This window comes from Trichoderma atroviride, chromosome 1 (genome assembly GCF_020647795.1).
Source record: "Trichoderma atroviride chromosome 1, complete sequence".
In the NCBI taxonomy this organism is placed as follows: Eukaryota; Fungi; Ascomycota; class Sordariomycetes; order Hypocreales; family Hypocreaceae; genus Trichoderma; species Trichoderma atroviride.
The window spans coordinates 5,613,645-5,636,765 of record NC_089400.1 but is presented as its reverse complement, the minus strand read 5'-3'; the positions used below and the strand labels follow the sequence as shown (position 1 = coordinate 5,636,765).

General features: G+C 51.8%; 12 protein-coding genes across 12 annotated transcripts; 6 read left to right on the top strand and 6 right to left on the bottom strand.

The window, feature by feature from the left end:
* Positions 1–552: 552 nt before the first annotated feature.
* On the bottom strand, positions 553–1,529 carry TrAtP1_002026 (uncharacterized protein; the record flags this gene model as incomplete). The annotated part of the gene is made up of 2 exons (XM_014085644.2): positions 553–1,063; positions 1,135–1,529. The coding sequence occupies 2 exons, from the start codon at positions 1,527–1,529 to the stop codon at positions 553–555; spliced, it is 906 nt and encodes a 301-aa protein (XP_013941119.1).
* A 1,275-nt stretch (positions 1,530–2,804) lies between these two features.
* On the top strand, positions 2,805–3,771 carry TrAtP1_002025 (uncharacterized protein; the record flags this gene model as incomplete). Its single annotated transcript, XM_014085645.2, has 6 exons — positions 2,805–2,807; positions 2,973–3,258; positions 3,325–3,365; positions 3,436–3,561; positions 3,641–3,685; positions 3,763–3,771. The coding sequence occupies 6 exons, from the start codon at positions 2,805–2,807 to the stop codon at positions 3,769–3,771; spliced, it is 510 nt and encodes a 169-aa protein (XP_013941120.1).
* A 1,188-nt stretch (positions 3,772–4,959) lies between these two features.
* Positions 4,960–5,298, top strand: TrAtP1_002024 (uncharacterized protein; the record flags this gene model as incomplete). Its single annotated transcript, XM_066111271.1, has 1 exon — positions 4,960–5,298. Exon 1 carries the CDS (start codon positions 4,972–4,974, stop codon positions 5,296–5,298), a length of 327 nt encoding a protein of 108 aa, XP_065967345.1. The 5' UTR covers positions 4,960–4,971.
* On the top strand, positions 5,209–8,593 carry TrAtP1_002023 (uncharacterized protein). The gene is made up of 5 exons (XM_066111270.1): positions 5,209–5,299; positions 5,390–6,878; positions 7,001–7,417; positions 7,529–7,915; positions 8,016–8,593. The coding sequence occupies exons 2-5, from the start codon at positions 6,543–6,545 to the stop codon at positions 8,250–8,252; spliced, it is 1,377 nt and encodes a 458-aa protein (XP_065967344.1). The 5' UTR covers positions 5,209–5,299; positions 5,390–6,542; the 3' UTR covers positions 8,253–8,593.
* Positions 8,594–8,879: 286 nt separating this feature from the next.
* Positions 8,880–11,100, top strand: TrAtP1_002022 (uncharacterized protein). Its single transcript, XM_014085647.2, has 2 exons — positions 8,880–9,069; positions 9,217–11,100. The coding sequence occupies exons 1-2, from the start codon at positions 9,051–9,053 to the stop codon at positions 10,884–10,886; spliced, it is 1,689 nt and encodes a 562-aa protein (XP_013941122.1). The 5' UTR covers positions 8,880–9,050; the 3' UTR covers positions 10,887–11,100.
* A 318-nt stretch (positions 11,101–11,418) lies between these two features.
* On the bottom strand, positions 11,419–11,822 carry TrAtP1_002021 (uncharacterized protein; the record flags this gene model as incomplete). The annotated part of the gene is made up of 2 exons (XM_014085648.2): positions 11,419–11,586; positions 11,691–11,822. 2 exons carry the CDS (start codon positions 11,820–11,822, stop codon positions 11,419–11,421), a joined length of 300 nt encoding a protein of 99 aa, XP_013941123.1.
* A 21-nt stretch (positions 11,823–11,843) lies between these two features.
* TrAtP1_002020 (uncharacterized protein) lies at positions 11,844–12,332 on the bottom strand (the record flags this gene model as incomplete). The annotated part of the gene is made up of 1 exon (XM_066111269.1): positions 11,844–12,332. The coding sequence occupies one exon, from the start codon at positions 12,330–12,332 to the stop codon at positions 11,844–11,846; it is 489 nt and encodes a 162-aa protein (XP_065967343.1).
* A 750-nt stretch (positions 12,333–13,082) lies between these two features.
* TrAtP1_002019 (uncharacterized protein) lies at positions 13,083–14,313 on the top strand (the record flags this gene model as incomplete). The annotated part of the gene is made up of 2 exons (XM_066111268.1): positions 13,083–13,261; positions 14,034–14,313. The coding sequence occupies 2 exons, from the start codon at positions 13,083–13,085 to the stop codon at positions 14,311–14,313; spliced, it is 459 nt and encodes a 152-aa protein (XP_065967342.1).
* Positions 14,314–14,482: 169 nt separating this feature from the next.
* On the bottom strand, positions 14,483–14,935 carry TrAtP1_002018 (uncharacterized protein; the record flags this gene model as incomplete). Its single annotated transcript, XM_066111267.1, has 1 exon — positions 14,483–14,935. One exon carries the CDS (start codon positions 14,933–14,935, stop codon positions 14,483–14,485), a length of 453 nt encoding a protein of 150 aa, XP_065967341.1.
* Positions 14,936–15,742: 807 nt separating this feature from the next.
* Positions 15,743–16,186, bottom strand: TrAtP1_002017 (uncharacterized protein; the record flags this gene model as incomplete). The annotated part of the gene is made up of 1 exon (XM_066111266.1): positions 15,743–16,186. The coding sequence occupies one exon, from the start codon at positions 16,184–16,186 to the stop codon at positions 15,743–15,745; it is 444 nt and encodes a 147-aa protein (XP_065967340.1).
* Positions 16,187–19,688: 3,502 nt separating this feature from the next.
* TrAtP1_002016 (uncharacterized protein) lies at positions 19,689–20,105 on the bottom strand (the record flags this gene model as incomplete). The annotated part of the gene is made up of 1 exon (XM_066111265.1): positions 19,689–20,105. The coding sequence occupies one exon, from the start codon at positions 20,103–20,105 to the stop codon at positions 19,689–19,691; it is 417 nt and encodes a 138-aa protein (XP_065967339.1).
* Positions 20,106–22,067: 1,962 nt separating this feature from the next.
* Positions 22,068–22,415, top strand: TrAtP1_002015 (uncharacterized protein; the record flags this gene model as incomplete). The annotated part of the gene is made up of 1 exon (XM_066111264.1): positions 22,068–22,415. The coding sequence occupies one exon, from the start codon at positions 22,068–22,070 to the stop codon at positions 22,413–22,415; it is 348 nt and encodes a 115-aa protein (XP_065967338.1).
* Positions 22,416–23,121: the final 706 nt, after the last annotated feature.

Below are 23,121 nucleotides of genomic sequence, written 5' to 3'. Positions count from 1 at the left end.
GGGTAATTACATCTATGGCCACCATCACTTGGAACATGACGGTCAATTTGGCCTGAAATGCCAAAAATCAGACGTAGTACATGCAATAGAAACAATGCAGCAAACACTACGAAGCTCAAGTATCTCAAGAGAATGCCCATCAAGAGAATCGAAGCCAAATAAGACATAATATCATACTCATAGTTCAAAACACGTACATGGCAGACGTCGCACCTCTTCATAGCCAGCTATCAAAAAATGGGAATCTATTGCACAGGACTTTAGTGCATGGCATGATATCGGGGTATTGCGAGCATAAACGGGGGCATGGCTGGCTAGCAGATTCAAAGCCCGCGCTCAGAGAGATCCAAACAGCATCCAAACAGAACAGAACAAACAAAACAAACAAAACAAACAAAACAACCCTCCTCTTGACAAGATGCAGCGCGGATATGAGTGGCGATTCAGCCAAGGGGAAAGCCCTGGACTGCTTTCCTAAAGCAATATTAGGCAATCTCTGTTGGCCCCTACATCCTGGTGCGAGGCCCCAGCCCAAGTCTCAGCCTCTTTCGCCTAAGCCTCCTGCTTGTCTTCCTCGGGCTTGCTCTCCGCCTCAGCAGGAGCATCTCCCTCCTTGGCCTCCTCGGGCACATCAGCCGTCGTCAGTGTCAATGATTCCTGCACAGGACGGCCGCTGCCTCCGTACTCTGGAGCCAGAGAAGTGGCGAGGGCTGGGAGCTCATTGACCAGTGAAGTGCCAGAGGCCATGGGGTGCATCTTCTTCAAAGTGGCAGCCGAAAGGACAAACTTCATGGCGGCAAACATCCAGCCCATGATGGCGGGAACGTTGACAAAGTACTTGTGGTAGAGCAGCTCTGGGTAGCCCGTGGCAAAGACGGCAATGGTCTTTTGGGTGGCAGCCTTGACGACGGGGTCCATGCGGAAGAAGCTGACTGACTTGTAGTCGTGCACCTGGATCAACTGATACGGGTCGGTGCCATCCTCTGGGAGGGGCTCCTTGATATCGTTGAGGTTGAGCTGCTGCACGCCCAACTCCATGAGGGCTGCACGCCATCTGATGAACCTATAGAGCGCACAGCTGGTTAGAGAAACAGAAAGACTTGCCATGTTATTTTTTATACAGTGGATACTCACTCATCGACGTCGCCAAAGGTAGAGTTGTTGTCCTTGATGGCGCCGTAGACGTGCCAGGTAATGATGACCTTTTTGCCAGTGTCATCCGTAAAGTTGGACACGAATCCGAGGTTGTGGAACTTGTTCTTGTCGAAAGTCTGGGTCACCAGAGACGCCGGGTTCACCTCTTTTCTCCAGGTGAGGGCGTCGGTCAGCTGCTTCTCGGCGCCCGCCAGGTCGCCATTGTTGGCTCGCAGGAACTTCTGGAGGATGACCTGAGTCGGGGCGTGGGAGGCGTCGTCCGAGAGCTCGACCCCCCACATCTCGGTATGGCCTGATGACTTTTTGATGTCGGCCAGGCGGGCCGTGAATTGGGCGAGGGGTGTTTCAGCCTCGTTCTGCTCGGGGGCGGACATGATGGGCGGCTTGGTTGATCAGCGTGGATTTGGCTGGGCTAGAAGCAAGTGTGAATACAACAGATTGGCAATGGAGGCGATGAAGGAGAGAGAAGATGAAGGAGACAAGTTGGACAAGACAAGGGGAACGCTCCGGCAATTGCGTAGTAGCAGGCGGGAGCCTAACTGCAGCTGCTGCAGGCTGGTTGCAGTAGGAATTATGTAGGTAAGCCCGCCAGGGTTGCAATCCCGAGAGGTGAGGTGATGAGCACGAATGATGTGTGAGAGGTGGATTGATGTGAAACCGTACCTAGCAGAACAGGTACCTATTCTAGATTTTACGAATAAAAGAGGGGGAAAAGAAACGCTTTTCGATGGCGTTGGTCTCGTTCCTGAAATAGTTGGCACAAGGGCTTTCGCAAACACCGAGCCTGTTGAAGCTCCTCGACTGCAGAGCTCGATCTCCGACATGAGCAATTAATGACTAATTCCGGCCACTACAGACAGAGACCGAAGCACACTGCCGTGCCTTGCATGTACTAGAGGCATAGCACGAGGGACCATGGCCAGGTACAGTTACATCGTACGACAATAGGCCGTCAATGTTGCCAGACTCGCTACCCGGCACTGACCCCAGAAGCCTAGCAGTAGCCGATAGGTCCCTGCTCCGTCCTTGGAAACTTTATTTGTATACGAAGTCAGGGCTTTTGAGTTATTTCAGGACTACAGGTGCCTAAACTCAACGCTCGCACAAGACCCATGGCTTGGGGACCCAGCTGGAGCTCACATGCGGTTGGTTGAAGCTTTGTTATCACAATCTGATTAAATTCCATGCTAAGAGACTTGGCGAGCGGATAAACCACAGCTTCCGAAAACCTTGTCACTAGCGCCAAAGCTCTGTAGCAAATAGCCACGGCCAATAGCACTTGAACAGAGGAGTCTCTTTGTTCGCAAACGAATATGCAAATGGTATTGCTATACTCTTGGCGTCACGGATCAACTAAAAAGACTATATTAATTTGCATCTACATTGGATTCAATACTGCCTAAAACAGCTGTTATCCTATACTAATCACGTGACTGACCGACTGCAATCAACGTCACCAGCGCTGCCATATCGAGGTACGTACCTCAAGCCGCTGCCCCACCTCGCTCCCCAAAGGAGGCTCGGAGCTGTGACATCGAGCCCCGCGTATCCCGTCCACGTAACGAGGTACCGAATCGAGGCTCCAACCACCATCTCGACAAAGCACCGAAGCAGCAGCAGCAGCAGCAGCAGCAGCTTGAGCAGCAGTCATGGTACGTTTGGATCCGGCACAGCCCTCTGCCTCGCATAATCTTCTTCCTGTTCTTCTCGCCCTCCATCTGCCAAACTGTACCCCCTAGAGAAGCAACGGCTGCCCCCCCAAAAACGAAGCTGACCGCTGGGCTTGAACTGAACCAACTGACCGAGCTTGACGATAGTCTCAATCACTGCGGCCGTACCTCCAATGCGTACGAAGCAGCCTGATTGCCGCCCTGACTCTCTCCAACTTCGCCTCCCAGACCACTGAGCGTCACAATGTCCCCGAGATCGAAGCCCAGACCTCCCCCGAGGTGCTGCTCACGCCCCTGACCATTGCCCGCAACGAGAACGAGCGAGTCTTGATCGAGCCGAGCATCAACTCTGTCCGCATCAGCATCAAGATCAAGCAGGCCGACGAGATTGAGAACCTGCTCGTCCACAAGTTTACTAGATTCTTGGAAATGAGTCGGTGCCCGCCGCGTTCCGCCAACATGGGGATACAAATCATCTGACAGCTGGATTTTATTATAGGAGCCGAGTCTTTCTTTATCCTGCGGAGAAAACCTATTCCTGTGAGTAGTGGCTGGATAGTTGTGGACTCGGCAGTCAAGAAAATGCGTGCTAATTTGCGATCCCACTCAGGGCTACGACATTTCCTTCCTGATAACAAACTTCCACACCGAAGAGATGTTGAAGCACAAGCTTGTCGACTTCATCATTGAGTTCCAAGAGGAGGTTGACAAGGAGATTTCCGAGATGAAGCTCTTCGTACGTTATATTTACTGTCTTGTCCTGCTGTACATTGGATATTGAGTGTGGACTAACATATAATTTCCCATCTTTGCAGCTCAACGCCCGAGCACGATTTGTTGCCGAGTCTTTCCTGACACCGGTGAGTACTCCCCCCCTTGCTCCCTTCTTCTCTCTCCCTTTTCGTGCAGCAGGTTGTACCTAACCAACGCCTTGTAGTTTGATTAAATTGCGATGAACATGTATCCGCGAGATGGGGATCCAGGGGCGCTGAATATAGGTATAAACAATTGAGAGCTAATCAACAAAATATCATCATCATTGTCTAAATTTGCTTGTCACCAGCTTACGCCCAAAGTGGGATTCTATTGTGTTTCTGCATGTTGTAATGGAAGAATCGGGGGATCAAGGCATCCAAACACCCGTCTATTTGCTAATAGCTAGTTTCCTCCGGACTCTCCGGCGAGGAGTACTATTAGCTGGAGCTTCAGGCGTGTCAAAGCTAACATGGTGCTGCTGGCTGTCACTGAGAGCCCTCTTTGCGAGTTGAGCCGCGGAACAGCTACATTCGTTCGATGAGCACGGACGACGACAGCTGGATATTTGACATACAGTAGCTGTTACAAGCAAAGGCAGTCAAGAGAGCAAGGACCAACTTCATTCCTCAACGCTCGTTCCTCAACATTGTTGAATTCAATATATTCTCCTCACTTGTCTAAACAAGTCTCCCACTCGGCTTTGCACCTTGCCTCTCTCCCTGCAGCCTCGACAGCTGTTATATGGCGGGACCCGGTCATTGAGCTGCTTGAGATGGCTGGCAAACACCTTCACAGCTTGGCAATCTTGATTGTCGCCGATGTCGGCATCAGCCTCATCTTTTGCAGCTGGCAGCCCTAGCAACTGGCAACAAACCGAAGCTAGCTGGCCGTTACGCTCTTCTGCGTACATGACTTCCGCGTGGCCTCGTGCAAGCAAGACGCGAGAAAATTCTCAACACCGCCCCTCCTAATCTCTTCTCTTCTCTTTTCTTCGTCTGCATCTTCTCTTCTCCCCTCTCCAAGTTGCTATCCTCCTCACGCCTCTCCGCCGCCACCTTTGGCTGCACAATATCACCATCAAGCACACCCAACTCTTAAGTCCAAACACCCCAAAGGCAACAAGTTTGCTTTTAATAGGTAATTCGGTCTGATACTCTTCCTCAAATCTCTCTTTTTCATGAGTAGCGCGGCTACTATTCTTCAAGTTTGATTCCCGTCATCTTCGCCTGATGTGCAGATGTTCCAACAAGCACATTTCTTCGCTCCATCTCATATCACCACTCCCACCCCTCTGCCGTCTCATCTCATCTCCTCGAAATAATCCATTTCAGCCTTTTCTTCTTCTGCTGTACGAGACTCTTGCTAATCTTCACTAGTCCAACGCGCCAACATGGCTTCACGTCGAGAGAAAGCTCGCGACCTCAACTTCGGCGAAGCACCCTCTGTCGATCCCACGTCGGCAGCAACTCAGTCGTCACCTCTCACAGGTAGACAGCGCGCTCAGCTTACTTCCAGTCACTCTGCCGGTCGCCTCTCCACCATCCCTGAGAGTTCACGCAGCGGCAACCAGTCTGACATTGCTCAGAGCGGAAGCGATTTTGATTCCTCCCTGTATACAGACAGCAGCGCTGGCACAGACTTGGATCGTGCAAAACTGGTCCAGCATAGTTCCTTTAACCCGTCTGCTAATGCCTGGGTCCCCCCCCATGCCCGCTAGGGTGAGTATTCTCTGTCTCGATCCAACAACTTTTTGCAAACCCTGCCAGTTATTTGGGTCTTGTCATGAATGATACTTATCAGCTCAATAGTGGCCTGGCTTTCACGATGGCTCTTCCCGTGCGACCGAGAGTCATTCTCACCCGATGACCGGAAATACTCCCACTGCTGATGTTGGGAATCATGCTAGCTTTGTAGCTGAGAACCCTCCTGCAACTGCCGTCGGAATTCCTTCGTCAAACGTGGGCGGTAACTTCATTCCGGGCGTGGGTGGAAACGCTGTACCTTTTCGGTTTGACCCCGACGCACCTCTTCCTCTTCCTTTATTTCAGTATCCTATGCCTCCTGCATATCCACTGAGATATAATCCTCAAATGCCCCCCCCAAGAGCAAAGCCAAGCGGGCATTGACCTTGTTTCATTTGCCCTGGCTCATACTCCCAGCCGCGACGGGAGAACCACTGCGGACGAGCCTTAGGAAGGCAAGTCAGACAGTGGAAGCCTCGACGAATCTCAAGAGTCAGTGCATTATTCGCACGACGGGTCGGAGCTTGCAGCGGGAGAGAACCCTTCTGATCTCCGTTATCCTCCATTCCTCCGCTCGCAAGCTCTGCCCGGTGATTTGGCTCAACACTCTATCGCTTCTGTTGAGAGACAGGCTAGTGAGACTTTTGAGTTTGGACCCTCGCCATCTTACACGTCTTATGGGTTCACTCGTCCACCACCTCGATCAGCCGAAGTGCTTGCCGACGAGTCTATCGCTGCTGTTGAGAGGCAGGCTCAAGCCACTTTCAAGTTTGGACCTTCGCCGGTTTATACCCCTTATGGCTTTTCTCATCCCCCACAGCAGGTTCTACCCCAGATCTCGCCCCAGGTTACACACAGCCATTCCCTTAGCTCTCTTCGATCCAGCGAAGGAAATGAGGAACTTGGTAGTTCAACCGCTCAGCCATCGACCGGCGAGTCTCTCTCTCTCGATACTGCTGAGAGCCAGGCCGGTTCACCCTACGGGTTTAGTCCCGAGTCGTCTCATTCCGTCCTCGGATACCGCCGGCCGCAGTTGATCCCGCTCAGTCACTCTCTCAATTCACTTCGATCTAGTGAGGGGAGCGATGAAGCTACGGATTCGACCCCGACTCGTCGCCATGGCGCATTTGGACGCGGTTACTTTAGCCCAGGCGTCACGGCCAGCGAGCCGCGCAACTATGCACCTCGAACTGCAGGCCGTGCTGGCGTTAGCCCTATCATGATGCAGCCTCCCCCTAGGTTTGATCTAGGAGCGGCGGCTGCACCCCCTATTAGCAATGAGCATCGGAACATGGAGGCCCAGCTTGTGCGGCAGATTGTGCGTCCATTTGGCGTGCGTCTTAACGATGCGACTGGGCTTTCTGAGATTCCGCTTGATCGTATCAACACTGCACCGCTGAGAGAGGTACAGGAATCGAATAAGCTTGTACTGTTGACTGACACTCGTTCTGGACTGCCCTCTCTGGCTGAGGCCATGGACCCGGCCAACTTTCCCTTTGTTGAGTCGGCTAGGATGGCAAAGCCCATGAACTGGGGAATCATCAAGCTCAAGAATGTGGGTTGTGACTTGTCTTTTACTCCCATTTCCACACTCTACTATCCCCTCTCCCTCCGCGCCCCCTTTCCCTTCCTTTTGGCGACATAAAGCGTGGCTTCTTTGCTAATGTTGCTACCTAGATTCCTTTCGCCACGACTCGCGCCGAGGTTATTGCCTTTCTTGGTCGCAACTCTAAAATTTTGAATGACTCTGACGAAGGCGTGCATATCATTATGGACAAGGTGACCAGCAAGACCATGGACGCCTACGTCGAGTTTGTCTCGCTTGAAGACGCCATGAGAGCTGTGGAGCGACACCGCCTCAATGTCGCCGCTGGCCGATATGCCCGTCTGGGCGAACGCACCATCGAGGTGGAGGTGACTTCTCAGGGCCACCTCATGAAGGATCTCTTCCCCATTGCACGTGGTGTCTTTTGGTATGGGGTGGTCCCTGAGATCTTGCCCTACGATTATAACCAGCCGTGGAACAATTTTAAAGGCTTCATCTCGGAGGAAGAGATGGTCATGCTTGTCAAACACGTCGAGGTACCTCATCGAGTACGTAACCGCAACTCTGCCTTGTTCCCCTTTTCTCCAATCTTTTCACATCACGTCTATTTCTTCTGGCTTTCTATTCGCTTGGATACTAACATGCATGGGTCCTTATAGTCGCCCTTCTCTCGAGACTGCCCGCAGCGCCCCTACGAGTGCTTGATCAGCACCATCAAGAAGTTCCCCTGGTTCCGCACGGATTGCATCACCATCAGAGAAAGAGAGGCCATCTATCAGGCCACGCTTTCGCTTATTCGCCAGCTTACTCGAAGCCTTCTTTTCCAAGAGGACACTAACCACTTGACACCTCTCCTACTCCGCCGCCTTGTTTCGGCGGCCATGTTCTGTCCTGCCTTTACACCGTGTATGAAGGACGGCATCGCCTGGATGACCAATATGCAGGCGCTGGATATGGAGTATTACCAGCTCCCTCGCTTCTCCAACAGTTGGCGCCATCAGTATGCCGTTGGCCCGAAGCCTGGCTTCCCCCTTGATCTTGTCGAGGTAAGTGATGGTCACTAAAACCTGGAGCAACTTTGTTCTTCCCCCCCGTCTTTGCTGTTCATATGGGCTAATGATGTTTTGTGCCTTTTCTCATTCACAGTGGTACGTGGCCGTCATTCGCGAACAGTCCAGCCGAGATATTCTGTCTCTCCCCCTTAGAGAGCGTGCGGAGCTCCAACACCAGGCCGAACAGACAGACATGTACTGGGGATACTTTTGGTCAGAGGTCGGATATGTCATGGGACCCCAGTTTGACGACTTGACCTTGGCCGAAGCAGCCAAGCTGGAATTTGCGGCCATTGAGCGCATTCTCAACCGAGCTTTTACTCGAAACTAAATAAGCCCATTTGTTTGCTGCACCATCAGACGGATTTATCCCAAATCTTATGGGTATCTTGCTATTTTCTTCTTCTTCTATTTGCCAACGGGCATTTCTTGGCTGGGCTATACTTTTCACGTGTGGATATGGGGCGTAACTTTTTTTGTTTACGCTATTCGAAGCTGCAACTATTATCTATTAATAGGGAGGCATTTTATGTACTCTGACTTCGTAACCACATTTCTGAGACGGGCACGCGCTTTTTTTTCGTTTGATGCAGATGAATATATGGGATTGAGACCAAAGTTGGCAAGTACTAGTATATATAGCACAGGTTATCAGGGATACATGCTCAGAAGCCACCAATATGTTTACACGAACTACTATCAATTTTCAGTTAGTGAAGAATTGGGGTAAATATATTAACCACGAAATTTATTGAATGTCATTTGAAAGGATTAAAAGAAAGACAAAAACAGGGTGAAGTAAATTGCGGCCAGTTTTACTTCGTTGAAAGAGTGTCACCGGTATCTGCTTAGCCACAACCAGCCACAGCCACATCACGTGCAACTCATTCAAGCTCTGGTAGCGCCACATCTCCTCGCCAGGTTGCTACCGTGACGCAGCAACGGCTCCGCAGCTCTTCTCTCGGCTTCTGTCTGTGTCTCTCCTGGCAGCTTCACTTTGCCCATCTTCCCTGCCGGGCCAATATTATCGAAATCCAAATTCTCTCCCGCCATCGTCTTCTGTATCTACAGCTACAGATACAGATTCCACCGTCCAGCTGCTGCTGAGTTGGCCCGTCGCTCTGCAACCATGGCTTCCATAATAACTGGTTCGTGATACCCCACCATATCAGCCATCTCTGTCTGTTTGTTTGTTCTGCCTTGAACAGCCTCCAACGCTGCTCAATTTCCGTTGTTCCTCATGCATGAGAATGATTATACCACGCCGCATTGGAATCGAAACTAACTGTTTTCAGTTGCTGTCAAGCATCAGGGCAAAAAGTACAACGTAGACGTCGACCCCGAGTCTAGTGGACTGGATTTCAAGCTCCAGCTCTTCAGCCTTACCAACGTCGAGCCCGAACGACAAAAGATCCTCATCAAGGGTGGTCAGCTCAAAGATGACGCAGACATGAGCAAAGTGGGCCTCAAGGCCGGCCAGAACATCATGATGCTGGGCACACCGGGAGATGGTGGCGCAGACATTGTTCGTCCGTCCGAGGCCATCAAATTTGTCGAGGACATGACCGAGGCCGAGCAAGCTCAGCAAGTGGGAGCCACTCCTGCAGGTCTCGTCAATCTCGGCAACACATGCTACCTAAACTCGACGCTGCAGACGCTGCGTTCGATTCCCGAGCTCCAGACGGCTCTAACTACTTACAACGCCATGCCCGGCACAAGCCGACAAGATCTGGCTTTCCAGCTCTCTAATCTCTATAAGAAGATGGGAGCCACGCTTGATTCTATGCCGCCCATGGACTTCTTGTCGGCTCTGAGAATTGTCTTTCCTCAGTTTGCCGAAAAGTCGAGAAGTGGCCCCGGATACGCTCAGCAGGATGCTGAAGAGGCCTGGTCCCAGATTGTCCAGCAGCTGAACCAAAAGTTGACAATCAAAGGCTCTGGTGACAGCTCTGGAGTCTCCTTTGTCGAAAAGTACATGGCAGGACGCTTCACTTCAGTCCTCGAGTGCGACGAGGAGGAGGCCCGAAACGGAGGTGAAACGGCCATTACATCCAGCGATGCCTTTTACAAGCTGGACTGCCACATTGATTCCCAGACAAACCACCTGCGAGACGGAATCCTGGCTGCGCTGAGCGAGCAGCTGGAAAAGAAATCCGAGGTGCTTGGCCGCGATGCAACTTACACCAAAAAATCCAAGATATCCCGAGCCCCCAAGTACCTCACCGTCCACTTTGTGCGCTTTTTCTGGAAGAAGGAGACGAAGAAGAAGGCCAAGATTATGCGCAAGGTCACCTTTCCCCAAGAGCTGGACATTGTCGAGTTCTGCTCTGATGACCTCAAGTCAGCCCTGATTCCTGTCCGAGACAAGGTTCGTGAGGTTCGCAAGGATGAGGAGGATATCGACCGCGCCCGTAAGCGTCGTAAGAAGACGCATGACAAGGATATGAGCGACGTTGCCGGTGGCTCGGGCCTGCCTTCGGAGAGAGAGCTAGCACAGCAGAAGACGAAGAAGAAGGATGATGAGAGCAAGCCGCAACAGGCGGACGACGGCGATACCGTCATGGGCGAGACATACAAGACCGATGCCCAGGTCGAGGCGGAGAGCGAGGCTGCGCTCTTGGCTGCCAAGAAGGAGCTCAACTCTCTGATCAACCCTTCTCTTCGTGACGACGACGGTGCCAACCAGTCGGGTCTATACGAGCTGCGCGGTGTTGTTACCCACCAGGGTGCCAGCGCGGATAGTGGCCACTACACGGCGTATGTCAAGAAGACTGGGACTGTGGACCCCAAAACGGGCAAGAAGGAGAAGGAGGACGGAAACTGGTGGTGGTTCAACGACGACAAGGTGACTGAGGTAACCGTCGACAAGGTCGAGGCCTTGGCTGGCGGTGGCGAGTCTCACTCGGCCCTGATTTTGCTTTACAAGGCAATTCCCCTGCCTAGCTCCGAGGGCGTTGAAGAGTAAAGCAGGATTAGACCTGAGTTATTGCACAATTAAAAACGGGAAACTGGAATAATATGGAAGCTGGGCGTTTGGATTACTAGTTACTAGCTACTAGTTGTTAGGCAAAGATGGCGAAAAGATGGACTTTGCCTAGATTGTTGGACCATCTGTCCTTTAGACACATGCCATGACGAATAGAACGAAACATGAATATGGTCAAGCAGACCAAATGATACACATTTTGAACGAAAAAAACAAAAGTTGTCTTGCGCGAGTCTGTCTATATGGGTATCGTCATGTTACCAAAACCAGCCCTCTCTCCAAATGTTTTCCATCAACCAGAGCTGCGCCAATGATTGAATATACAGGGCCGCGTAGCATGATATAAATGGGAAGAAAGCCAGTGACTTTGATCCCAAGATACAAAAATAAAATAATGTTACAGTTATCCTGGAGTTGAACTGTACAGCCCCATCATCAAGGGCTGTTTTAACTCGTCTTTTCTTCTCCTTCTCTCGTCTCGAGAAAGAGCAAGAGCAATCAAGCAGCAATGCTAGACCTTCTTGGCATTCTCTTTCTCCTGCCGTCTCTCCTGGGCGCGCTCCTTGAACACGTCCAGCTTCCTTTGCATAGCAGTTTGCTGCTCTACAAGCGTAGATCGCTGCCTCTCGAGCATGGCGATTTGCTCAGAGGGAGTAATCTGGCGAAACTCCCGGATAGCCTGAGAAAGAGAAAGGATCAAGTCAGCAGACGTTTTTCATCTTCATTTTCGCATCAAAAGAATTGTATATCCCGAGTGATGAGAGAAGGAATGATTCAACTGACTTCCTCCTTCTGCTTGTCTGATTTGAGCTGGGCACCGGTCAGGGTTCCGACCATGATGACGGCGGCAAAGGCCACGGCCCAGACGCCGCCCCTCCATTTTTGCTGCTTGGTCAAGGGGATTCTGGATGCCATCTTGAACTCGTTCTTCGTTTGTCACCAGTAGCCTCTCCAGACTTGGTTGGCCTTGTTCTGGCGCTCAGCCGGGGTCATTCCCTTGCCCAGGGAATCGGTCGTCGAAACTGTCGAGCACGCCAAACTAGTCGTGCTGCTACGGATTCTCCTCCCCGGTCCCGGATGCTTGTTCTTTTCCAAAGACGCAATTTTCTCCTCCTCTGGGCCAGAGGTCGATGATGATGGTGGCGCTGCTACAACTGGCAGAGACAAAGAGGCTCGTTTATGCCTGACGACACGAGGCGCAGCAAGAGCAGCAGCAGCAGCAGCAGCAGTCAACAGATTATTGCTGTTGCTCCACGAATGCTGACGAATGGCCACCAACTCGATGCTGCCCTGGCTGGTGCTTGGACAGGCAGAATTGGGCGACGGCGGGCCGTGAAGCTGCTGCTGCGATGAAGTGGAGGAGGCTGAAAGACTTAGTAAGAAGCGGGGCAAGGCCGAGGATGACGAGGCTGCGCGTTGGCCCATGATGCGATGGAGGTCATCACGATGGAGGCTCAATTGGGGCCGAGAGAGCAAAACGAAGATGTTGTAGGTTTTGCTGAAACGAGGCGTGTTTGATTGATGAGTTCAGCCTGAAAGAGAGGCTCGTTCAAAGGAAAAGGGAGTCAAGAATGAAAGACGCTTTTTGTGTAAAAAAATAAATCAGTGGCTTTCCAAGGAGGCGCTGCGACAAACCAGCCACACGAGGCTCAGGCCTTCTTTTCGTCAACGCTCCTTCCGTAAATAATTCTGCCATGGTCTTGCTTTGGCCGCTCGAATTGTAGAATCTACTCCTAATATTCTCCTTCACTCTTACATACCATGTCAATTTGTGTTGCTCTCCCAATCCAATCACGCAGCCATGCGGAAAAAAAAGCCCAGCTTTGCGATTCATGGGCGAGTAACCGGATACAGCAAGTCGCCCGCCCAGCTTCTATACCAAAAAAACCAGACAGTTGCCAGGTAGGTGACATCACCACCAAAATACCCGCTATACCGACCCCTCCGGCAGCGCTAATTACTAAATCGCAGGCGAGAGCTACTTATATTGACGCTCATTTGCTGAGCAACAGACAATGATATTCGATTCAACTGGACACTCTCATATTTTACAATTTTGACTTGTTCATCAACCTCTCAAGTCTCCTTCTTCTCCTTCTCTCAGTTGACACCTATATCCTCGTCTCTTCCCCGCACTCCGCCATCGGTACAAAACACTCTCTATACGTTGCCAATATGGCTGCTCCCCGCGTCTTCATCGTCCGCCATGGAGAGACTGAATGGTCACTCAACGGCCGGCATACAGGCAGCAGCGACATACCCCTGACGGCAAATGGAGAGAAGCGAATCATTGCCACGGGCAGGGCTCTTGTGGGCGATGACCGTTTGATTGTCCCTCGGCAGCTGTCGCATATGTAAGTCCCGCATGTTTTCCTTTGCTTCATACAGGCCTTCCAGCTTTGTCTTACAGTCTCGAAACTACATTGCGCATCTCCTATTGCCTCGCCTCATTTGCCAAAAGCCACGCACTTGAAGCGTTTGATTTTGAGCTCTCTCGACTCTCTACACCCATTCCGTCACAACCTCGTGCTACCTTGAGTTGCTGCCCTGTTTCGCTTCTCCTCGTGAACGGGGTTAAGAGGAGCAGCAAATAACTTCAACCCTCCCAACTGCCCTTGCCTATTTCAGCGAGCCATGCATGATATTTGAAACTCGTAATACCTCAGTTCTCATTTTCAGATTGTTTGCTACATATACGCGCATCTGTACGAGTCTGGAGAGCTTCTCTGTCGATCAGTGAACCGTCTAGTTGTTCTTCTCTACTGGCTACACCAACCTCTCTTTTCCTTTACTTCTTTTGGTTTTCCTTTCGGCAAGGCACATGAGGTCTTGTCTCGTCTGTATCCCGCACACCCGTCTAGTCGAAAAGCACAACTGGTGTGGTATAGTTTTCTTCGCGTACTCCCCCCACTATTCACATATAACCCTCTACATCGCGAGTTTCATCTCGTATCATCAACTCAGAGAGTGTAACAGCACATTTTCATTCTACTGTTTGTTTCGATTCTCATGTACATCACACACGATGGACACCCGCTCCGTTTGCGACTCGAATTCAGGCAAACAGGTTCAAGGTATACATGGTGAAAACAAGAGCTAATATTTTGGGCAATTACCCCGAGCCAGTTACGTCTCTCCCCGGAAACGAGCCCAACGAACATTCGAGTTGCTCAACATTGGCGTATCTGGGCCATTACCCTGGCAACCACACGGCGGCTCTGCTGGCGGTGGCCTTCAATGTGGCGCCACAGTCGAAATTACCGACGACATTCGGGAGTGGGACTACGGCGACTACGAAGGCATCACAAGCCCCGAGATTCGCAGAATGAGAGCTGAGCAAGGCATTGAAGGAACTTGGGACATTTGGAGAGATGGCTGTCCGGGAGGAGAGTATGTCACGCCCTGACGACCCAAATCTGACCAGATTACCGAGCACATCCTACCCACGGCACACGCCTCTTTGGAAATCTCTACAAGTATCCCTAATCTCAGTCTCATATCTGACATGTCATAGGAGCCCCCCAAGATGTCACTGATCGTCTAGACCGTCTCATCGCCGACATTCGTAAAAAATATCATGAGCCCGCACTCAACTCGTCCGATGGCAAACTCCCACATAAGAAATCCGGCGACGTGCTCATCGTTGCACACGGACACATTTTACGAGCCTTTTCGATGCGCTGGGCTGGCAAGACCCTACAGGATGGACCGGCATTCTTACTCGAAGCTGGCGGAGTGGGCACTCTGAGGTGAGAAAGAAGCTGTATAGGTGTATGCAAGCCCCTGGAGAAATGCTGATTATGGATTCCAGTTATGAGCATCACAACATTGACGAGCCTGCCATTCTCCTTGGCGGAGCCTTTGTTGTCGACATCCTGGAAAAGGAGGCCCAGGCTTGAAGCTTCAGCGACGTATCTTTCCACGGTTACATTGAGAGGAATTACTCCGAAATTAGAGGCTTTTTGGGATGTATAGAATTGTTTGTGACCTACGCATAGCATGTATCTTTGGCCCTTGGCAAAAGACATTTTCCAAAGAAAAAAAAAGAGGAGGGTATGTAGAGCACACTTGCATATACCTAGCTACACCATTCTTCGCCTGATCCTGATCTTTTGTCTCTTGTCCAAACCCGCAACGTTGAATCCTACTCAAGTCGTAATGTCGCGGTTTCATATTCCATGCTCTCTCACATTCTTCTTGGCCCAATCCAGTCATCTCTTGCAAAAGTCTCCATCTCTTGCAAAAGTCTCCATCTCTTGCAAAAGTCTCCATCTCGCGCAGCATTTTACTCATCCAAAGCCCCCTTATTGTCCTCGTGTTGTATTTTGAATTTAGAAAAGAAGAATTAGCAGAGAGTATTAAATGCATCCCCGACAGCTGGAACAAAGATGAATCGACATTTTACAACTCAATCCTAACCTGAGATACAAGTCATTTTCGAAAAGGAGCGAAAGCAAAGCGCTATGGCTTCACGTACATTAGCAAGTTTCCGATCAAGCTATGCTTACTCTATCAAGAAGCCAACACATCATGATGCTTGGCCCATTCAGCAAGGCCCGTTAATCTGACATCTCCTTTCCTAAACAAACTTGTAAAAAGATGCATCATCTGAGCTGTTGGGTTTACACGGCTCGACAGTCTCTCTTCTCCAATACTACCAACAGCATAACCAGCAGGATTTGGTCAGGAAAAGGGGAAGGGGGCCATGGCCACGTATTTGCGTCATCTTTCTTCTCTCAGGCTCCCTTGCATCTTTTGCTCGAGTCAGTGGCCCCCCTTGCTTCACAGGCAACACAAGCTGACCCTCGACGATTTTCAGCTCGCTTCGACACAGCCTAGCCAGACGTCCCTAGTCGCTCTCCAGCCAACCTCACGCCATTTCCGGGGATCGGCCTTAACTTGGCCTCCCCAAAGAAAAAAAGAACAAAGACGGAGCAGACTCTACCTACGGCGCTCCGCATTTGCCGGCCATTCCCATCGGTCTTCCGCCCAATGGTTCCGGCTAGGCGGGCCGGGTCATAAGCCCGCAGATCCGAGAGGCTGGGGTTCAGTGTCCTCGCGGTCCCCAAAGATGATGCAACCCAATTGCCCAGATACCGTAGCACGGGTGGAACCGCGCCGGTGGCGGGTTCAGCAGAGTCTCTACCGTCATATTTCACCTGAAAAGAAAGGTACCATGTGCGAAAGTAGGTACTCCGTGCCTTGATAGTTTGGGTCAACTGTCGCTGGGTCAGATGTCGTGGCGGTGAGGCAAATACTTGATCCCGTTTGCCGCCCATCACTGGCTCACATCTCTTACTAGCAGAGTACTAGCTGCGTTTACCCACTTGCTTTGGCACCGATGGTAGCGAATGGCCTCGTTTGCCGCCCTCTAGATCCTTGGGGAAAGCTTATGGATTCGACGGGCTGCGGTTGGTAGTGGCATCTACAGATGTGCGTAACTCCTTGTCCTCGGTAGCTAACACACCAGCGGTTAACTGGCAACAAAGCTTGAAGAGGGTGTGGTGACAACTTTATCCTACAAGTAGGCACGATGACTCCCACCTTTGAATCCAGATACCTAGACCCTGGATATAAACAGGTGGCACAAGTAGTACCTATTTTCCAGGACAAGAACGAATCAGCCCGTTCGCAATGGCTTCTATTGGCATATCAGTACAGCCCTACCTATCCCACTCTCCTGTCGGAGATAAAGGTGGCATTGGCAAATAGGTATTCCTACTTGCACATCTCGCCCGACTTACTAAACTCCCCCCTCTGCCTTACAGTAAGTAGCATGACGCATTTCTTCTCCTCTCCCCCTCTTGGTCCCGGCTGGGCAACAGCTATGCTGCTACTATTGAGGCGCAGTAATTCTGCACAAGTCTCTGGCGTCTGTGGAGAGACGTGGCCAAGTTCTATACGCATGTCGAGTCTGTCACGGATACGTGGTTGGTAGGCAGGTATGGAGCATCGCCCGCTTTGTTTAGAAATCCACTGCTAACTCTCAAGCCATACGCCGCGGCCTAGTCCAGGGACCCCCCGAGGTGTCAGCGGATCACGGGCGACCATGCACCTGCAAGAGCGCACCGTTCCGTGGGCGACAGTTTTCTGATGGCTTTAGTGGCGACACAAGCCGATAGGTGGGTTCTAGTTGGAAAAGCTCGAGTGCCGCGGGCTTGCTTGGGGAGGACCATTGGTTCGATCCTTCAATCCGCCCTGAACCTATTTTGAAAAGCATAGCCATCTCGTCGCATCATGAGCCTTGTCCCATCCACTGGCTCTGACGCCAATCGCAACATGTACAGTACAGTACTGTAGCAGAGGAAAGCCAGTAGGGCGCGCCAAGGAAGGAGACCTTGCTTTCCGGACGCTCGATAACGGGCTGGGTATACACGTATACCGTACCAAGTACGAGCAGAAAGAGACGTTACTGCTACTGTACCGACTGGAACGGAATAAGAGGAGCCAACTGCAGGGGGGAAGGGGAGCTGTTGGCCTTTTCCTTGTGTCCTGGTGGCAGGGAATCAAACCTACCAGCAGCTCCAGCCACCTGGCAAGCGTACTTGGGTAGATGATCGAGCTAGTGCCTAAAATCAGGGAATGAGAGGCTGATGAGGCACAATGGCAGTGGTCCCTTGCCCAACCCACAGAGAGCTCGCATATGCAGATTGTAAATTTCTTTCCCTTCTTCTCCTCTCTGCCCTCTGCCGCCCTGTGCTTTTGTGTATACTTGTACTTTGCCATTGAGCCTCAGGATGAATGTATTTGTACACACGAGTTCCCCCTCCCCTCCCCCCCTGGCAGCCTATTGCCGCATCGCCGTCTGTGCTTTCCAAGAATAGATCGTTCGATCATCTGTTCACCGCTGTTCTCTGCAGTCGGGATGCTGTGGAGAAAGGATTTTAGGTCTCGCGTAGTGAGCTCGCTCTTGTGCATCCGGAGTACTCCGTCCCCCGTCACTATCGGATGCTTCATCTCCACAAGCCTCCATGCGCTCCGTGCAGCGTCTCCCCATTCTGACGCCGGTAGCGCGACCAGGGGCGCCAAATGCTATCGCCGTGCCGCTCACGTTCCACAAGACTGAGACTTGCCAGGTCCCTCGTTTATGCACCTGAGTGCAGACGGCCCCTGATTCGCTGGATGGCACGGAGTGGCGCAAAACAAACCGCAACAGGCGCGAACAGGGTTGGCGGCAGACTGTGGGACCGGGCCATGAGAGAAAAAAAAAGTGACAGCAAGTGAACGGCTCTTCTCCACTCACAGCTTGCGTTGGTGGGAGGTGGCACGCCGGCAACCGCAAGTGCCCGCAGGCGGGATAATCTGAGCAGGGAGGCAAAGCAGAGGTGAAGAAAGAGGACATGGGCCCAGCTGCGAACAACATTGCCATCCACCTCTTGCTGCCAGTACTGTGCGTGGATCTGTGGTACAGTGCCATGACGGTATATGACAATCTGCGGTATAGGTACTCGTACTTGTAGATGTCTGCTGTCTCGCCGTCGATAAACGGTATCCGCAGCGGTCATGTGCGACCTCGTGGAGCCAAAGGCTGGACGTGCATGCAGTCGAGGTCCCGTGGCGTGGCAGCATGGCGGTCTTGCTGTCCAAGCACATACACCAGGATGGCCCTTTTCTTGCGTGGCTACTGCTGCACAGGAATCCAAGACAGGGAGGAGCTGTCATATCTTGTGCCTTCCCTACAGCCAACGTGCAGGAAGATGGGCACCTATGCCTATCCAGTGCTGCCATCTATCCCAAATGACAGGTCTCTCAGCAGCTGTTGGGGCGCTGACGAATTGTCCGCTCGCGTTGAGCAGGCGGCGCATGCATGTACAAGTACTCCATAGCAAGACAGCGGCTACCCCGAACACTTGCAGACACGACGCCGAGTTCTCTGATTGGAAAAACTTGCGACGGAAAATGAAACACTGCCGCAAGACGTTGTGAGGGTGCCTCGCCGATGTACTTGACATGAACATGATGGGTACCTACAACAACATTAGCACGTTGGGAGCATCAGCATCTGGGAGTTTGTACAAATTACCACATTTCGGACAAGTACCCGTACGGGTGTTCCGATTCAATGCTGCAGAACCAGAAACGCGGTACGGCTCCCATGCTGAAGGATCCAGTATTGGGCAAACGGCTGGGGTTCACTAGCATGGAATGGATTCTTTCCTTCTCCCCCTGCCCTCCCCCCTGGACCGCTGCAAGAATCGAGCTGTCCATCGGCATTGGAAAATCCTCCCCTTGTGCGCGCTGCGCCCGCTCTCATGCTTTGAAATGATGTGCGGCTCCATCTGTGTGGTCTTTTCCCACAGAGCTGTCTAGGGCTTGCCAGGGGGGAGGGGTGAAGCCAGGCTACAGTACTAGCAGCTATCCAGGTATCTGTGCCACCATTTTGACGGGACAAGGAGTGAGAAGCGTTGGAGGGGCAGCCAAAGACGCAGATGATGCTCGCACTGTGCCGCCAAGTCACACGACGGCCTGCTTGTTGCTAGCCGTCTCCAGCACAACCCGATATGCAGCCAGCCCCCCAAGAAGGCGCGGCGAGCAGCGGATGAAATTGCGACGTGGCACAGCTTCGTCCCTTGACTAGCACCGTAGCTGCGTGGTTCCCAGAGACAATGACGGCATTTGGCACCCAGCACCGCTTCCGCCTGCCATCCCTTTTTATTTCCTCGCGGTGTATTCGCTCTTCGCTCCTCTCCCCCTTCTCCCTCCTTTTCTTCATCACAATGTGCCCAGAGCCCGTCAGGGGATTGGTCAAAGGGTGGCCAACGTCTGTCTGCAGCCCCCCAGCTAGGTAGATGCGATAAGACGTCCAGAGGGTGACACAACCATATACTTGCATGTCCCTGGTACCTGGTGAGACATTGCTGTCAAGACAAACAGCACAAAACGTGTCGTGTCTGAGGCGTGCGCTCCCGGAGCTGTTTGAGACGTCTCCCCTCCGATTCGGCCTTGGACAGTCAAGCCGCCTGGTGCGAATTGGCAGCCAAAAACTGGGGCTTCCGTCGGGAGAGCTGCGGCCTTCCCGAGTTGCATGCATGAGATTTTGTTCACGTGATGGCCGCTCGACGTGTGCCATTGGGCGGATCGGGCCATTGTCTTGAGATGGCCGTGACACAGGCCAATCAGGGGTGTCTTGGCTGAGTTGTTGGCACCCACCATCTTCCGTATCGTGGTCCTCCAGCCTTCAAATAGCGTGTTTGTCATGATGGATGGGTAGAGGGTGGTTGAAGAGACGCCTGACTAGGACCCTCCGGCTAGCCACGGGTCGCTGACACAAAACCCAAGCCTCGTACACCCTCGTGCCGTCACAATGGCTCAGGGAATGAGTCGCATCGCCTGTCCCAATGCCACTGCTCGCGGCCGTTTAGGGTGCTGATGTGGTCATCGACAAGCTGGCCATGGGCTGCCTGCTGTCTGATTGTTGACAAGTCCACTGCACCATCACCTCAGCTCACTTGAGCGAAGAAACTAGCGTGCTCCCTTAGTTCGGCGTCTTGCCTTGTCCAGGTTTGCCTTTATGCGAAATCCAATACTGTACTGCACTTGAATAAGGCACAATGACAAGTCATCTTTTTCCCAGCGCACTTGACGCTCCTCCCTCCCTCTTCCTGCGCTAGTGGCAGTGTTTCCTCTCGTACCTGTACTCGTACATGCATTCGAGTTGTTGGTAGTATGTATTTGCTCGTAAACAGCCCTAATTTCCGGCTAGGACAAACGACGAGAAGCTATCAGAGGCCATGCGTCTTGGCAGCCAGTGAAACCGAGCGTTCAGCCCGTACAAAAAGGCGTCGCTGCTTGTCGGGTAGTTTCCGGCCGGGCCGGCACAGGAACTGGAGACGCCAAATGTGCCAATGATTCGATCTGCGCGTTTGATGCTATTTCCTTCTCCCTTTGCGGAGAGAGCCCTATGCAAGGTTAGCCAAAAGGGGGGCTTGGTAAGATGGCCAGTGCTGATTGAGATTTCAAACGGCAACGCTGATTCAGGCTCTTGCCTCTACTCTCCACATACAGTAGGTACGGTGAAAGGTGAGATCGGCCGTCAGTCGGACTTGCTAGCGGGTGTAGAGAGCGCGCTCAAGAGGCCAAGACTTTGCAGCCGGCAGTGCTTTCAGCGGCAATATCTGTTGTCCAGAGAAGAGAGAGAATGCAGTCACCTTGGCTGAGGATGGGAAAGTACACGGTGGAATAAGCCGAGAGAGAAAGAAGTATCCAAGTATGAAAGAATCCACCGGGAAAGATGAAAGTATGAAGTGGTGCACATAATGTGTAGATGAAATGTGTAGATGCGCGCAGTGACAAGCGCGTTCTGTCTTGTGGAAGGAACGGGCTGCGCAATTTCAATGAGCCGGCAGCCCTGCCACGTCAACTTCATCATTCCAAAACATAAACTACATGTAAAGTAGAGCATCAACCATGACCATCATCAACATCATCAACATCTCGCACCACATCTACGAAGCATCAAATCATGGTGCAGCTGACATTGCCATTCTCTCGCTGGCCGCTGCAGTTGAGCCAGCGCTGCTTAGCACTCGGCGGTGCCTCCACTAGAAGATGCACCGAGCCCATTATCAATACTAGCCAAAGGTAATCTGGCGCTGATGCAAGGAGAGCCACGCCGCAAATCCAGGTAGCTGGTACTAATTAAATGACCACCGGGTACTGCTCTCACCCCCTTTCTGGCTGATCTGGCAGGCATGTCTTCTCCTTTCCATTGTGATATGCTGAGACTAACGAGCAGGCAGTCAATCTTGTCGGCCACAAACTTGAAGCCGCACACGTTGTACCATAATCCCACGGTCTGGGGGCTAGGCACCCAAAAACTACATCGAGACAAGAACGTCACCAAGAATACTCTTCCAACAGATCCATCGCCACAATCATAATCTGCTTAGACGCCTGTATTCCAGCAAACCATGCACCGTATGAGCTCGGCATGTTTGACTGGCGGCAAGATGGCCGGTCAGTCTTGGCAAGGGGAGTCGTTTTGCTGCGAAATGTTGTGCACTAGGAATACGGTACACTACTCTGTACTACATTGACTCCTTATTCGCACACCCTTTCTAGCAGACTGGGCCAAATCCAGGGACCGGCTCTCGTCAACTTCACGACTGTGTTTACAAGCACGTTCGCTTCAAAGGTTTCTCCCAGCGAGGCTGTTTCACGATGGCGTCCTTTTCCTTCTCCTTCTCTTCCTTTTTCGTCATTTTTTTTCTGCTTGCAATTTTTCATGTCTATACTTCCTTCCCTCTGCGTGGACTTTGGGACAAACTCCATACTGTGCCTCAACTCCGGCCCCCCTTTTTCTGTACTCGCTCATCCCAGGAGTTCTCGGCACCAACTCAACACCTCAGCTGGCGAGACAATGGCTCATCGTCTAATCTCGGATTACGGCCTTGCGTGCAGCCCAGTGCTAACGCAACGCTTGCACAATCCGAGAAAGACTCTCTTCAACTGTACTGCGTTCAGCACACAAAATATACTGTACCAAATTCGAGAATGAAAGGCCACTAGCAACAGGCATGCACGGCGTCGACCATGATGAATCTAGAACCGAGAGCAATGAAAGACAGGTGCAGTCTGCATCATGCACTGATGAGTCTAGGCCTACATCATACTAGGAGCGGAATTTGCCGTGCGTCTACCCAATACGGGGGCCAGCCATTCGACCACTTCTACTTGTTATAATATCCGAGCCGCAAAGGCGCAAGGATTATTATCACATTCTCCTGGCTCTAGCTCAAGCCTCTGTCATTGAGATCTTGCCGAGTGCAATCTTTCTCCTTTATTCCGCACCTGGTACAAAGTACTATACATCTGTGATGGTACTACTACTACTAGTAGTATGTTGCTCCGCTGGCACTGTGCTTCTGTGGGACCTTCGTTTAATAGGTATTGTACTGTCTCTGCGAATATGTGGCTGCGTCCATAATACCTACTAATTAATCCCTGTGCAGCAGCCAACCAGCAAACTCAATGGTGCTACCATATGCAAGCGCGACCTGATCCTCACAGTAGCCGAAAACAGGCCGCATCAGTGGACCTTTTGGCAAGACTGAAAAAGCGACATGCATCAAACCGTTGGTTGGAACTTGAAAGATAGACAAGAGCTTGGGTTACAGTGATAGGAAGACGAGAGAGATTTAACGCTGTAAGGGTACCCATGGCCATGCATCAATTCTCACCCCCGCCTGGTTCCACCCAGTGCTAGCTGATGGAA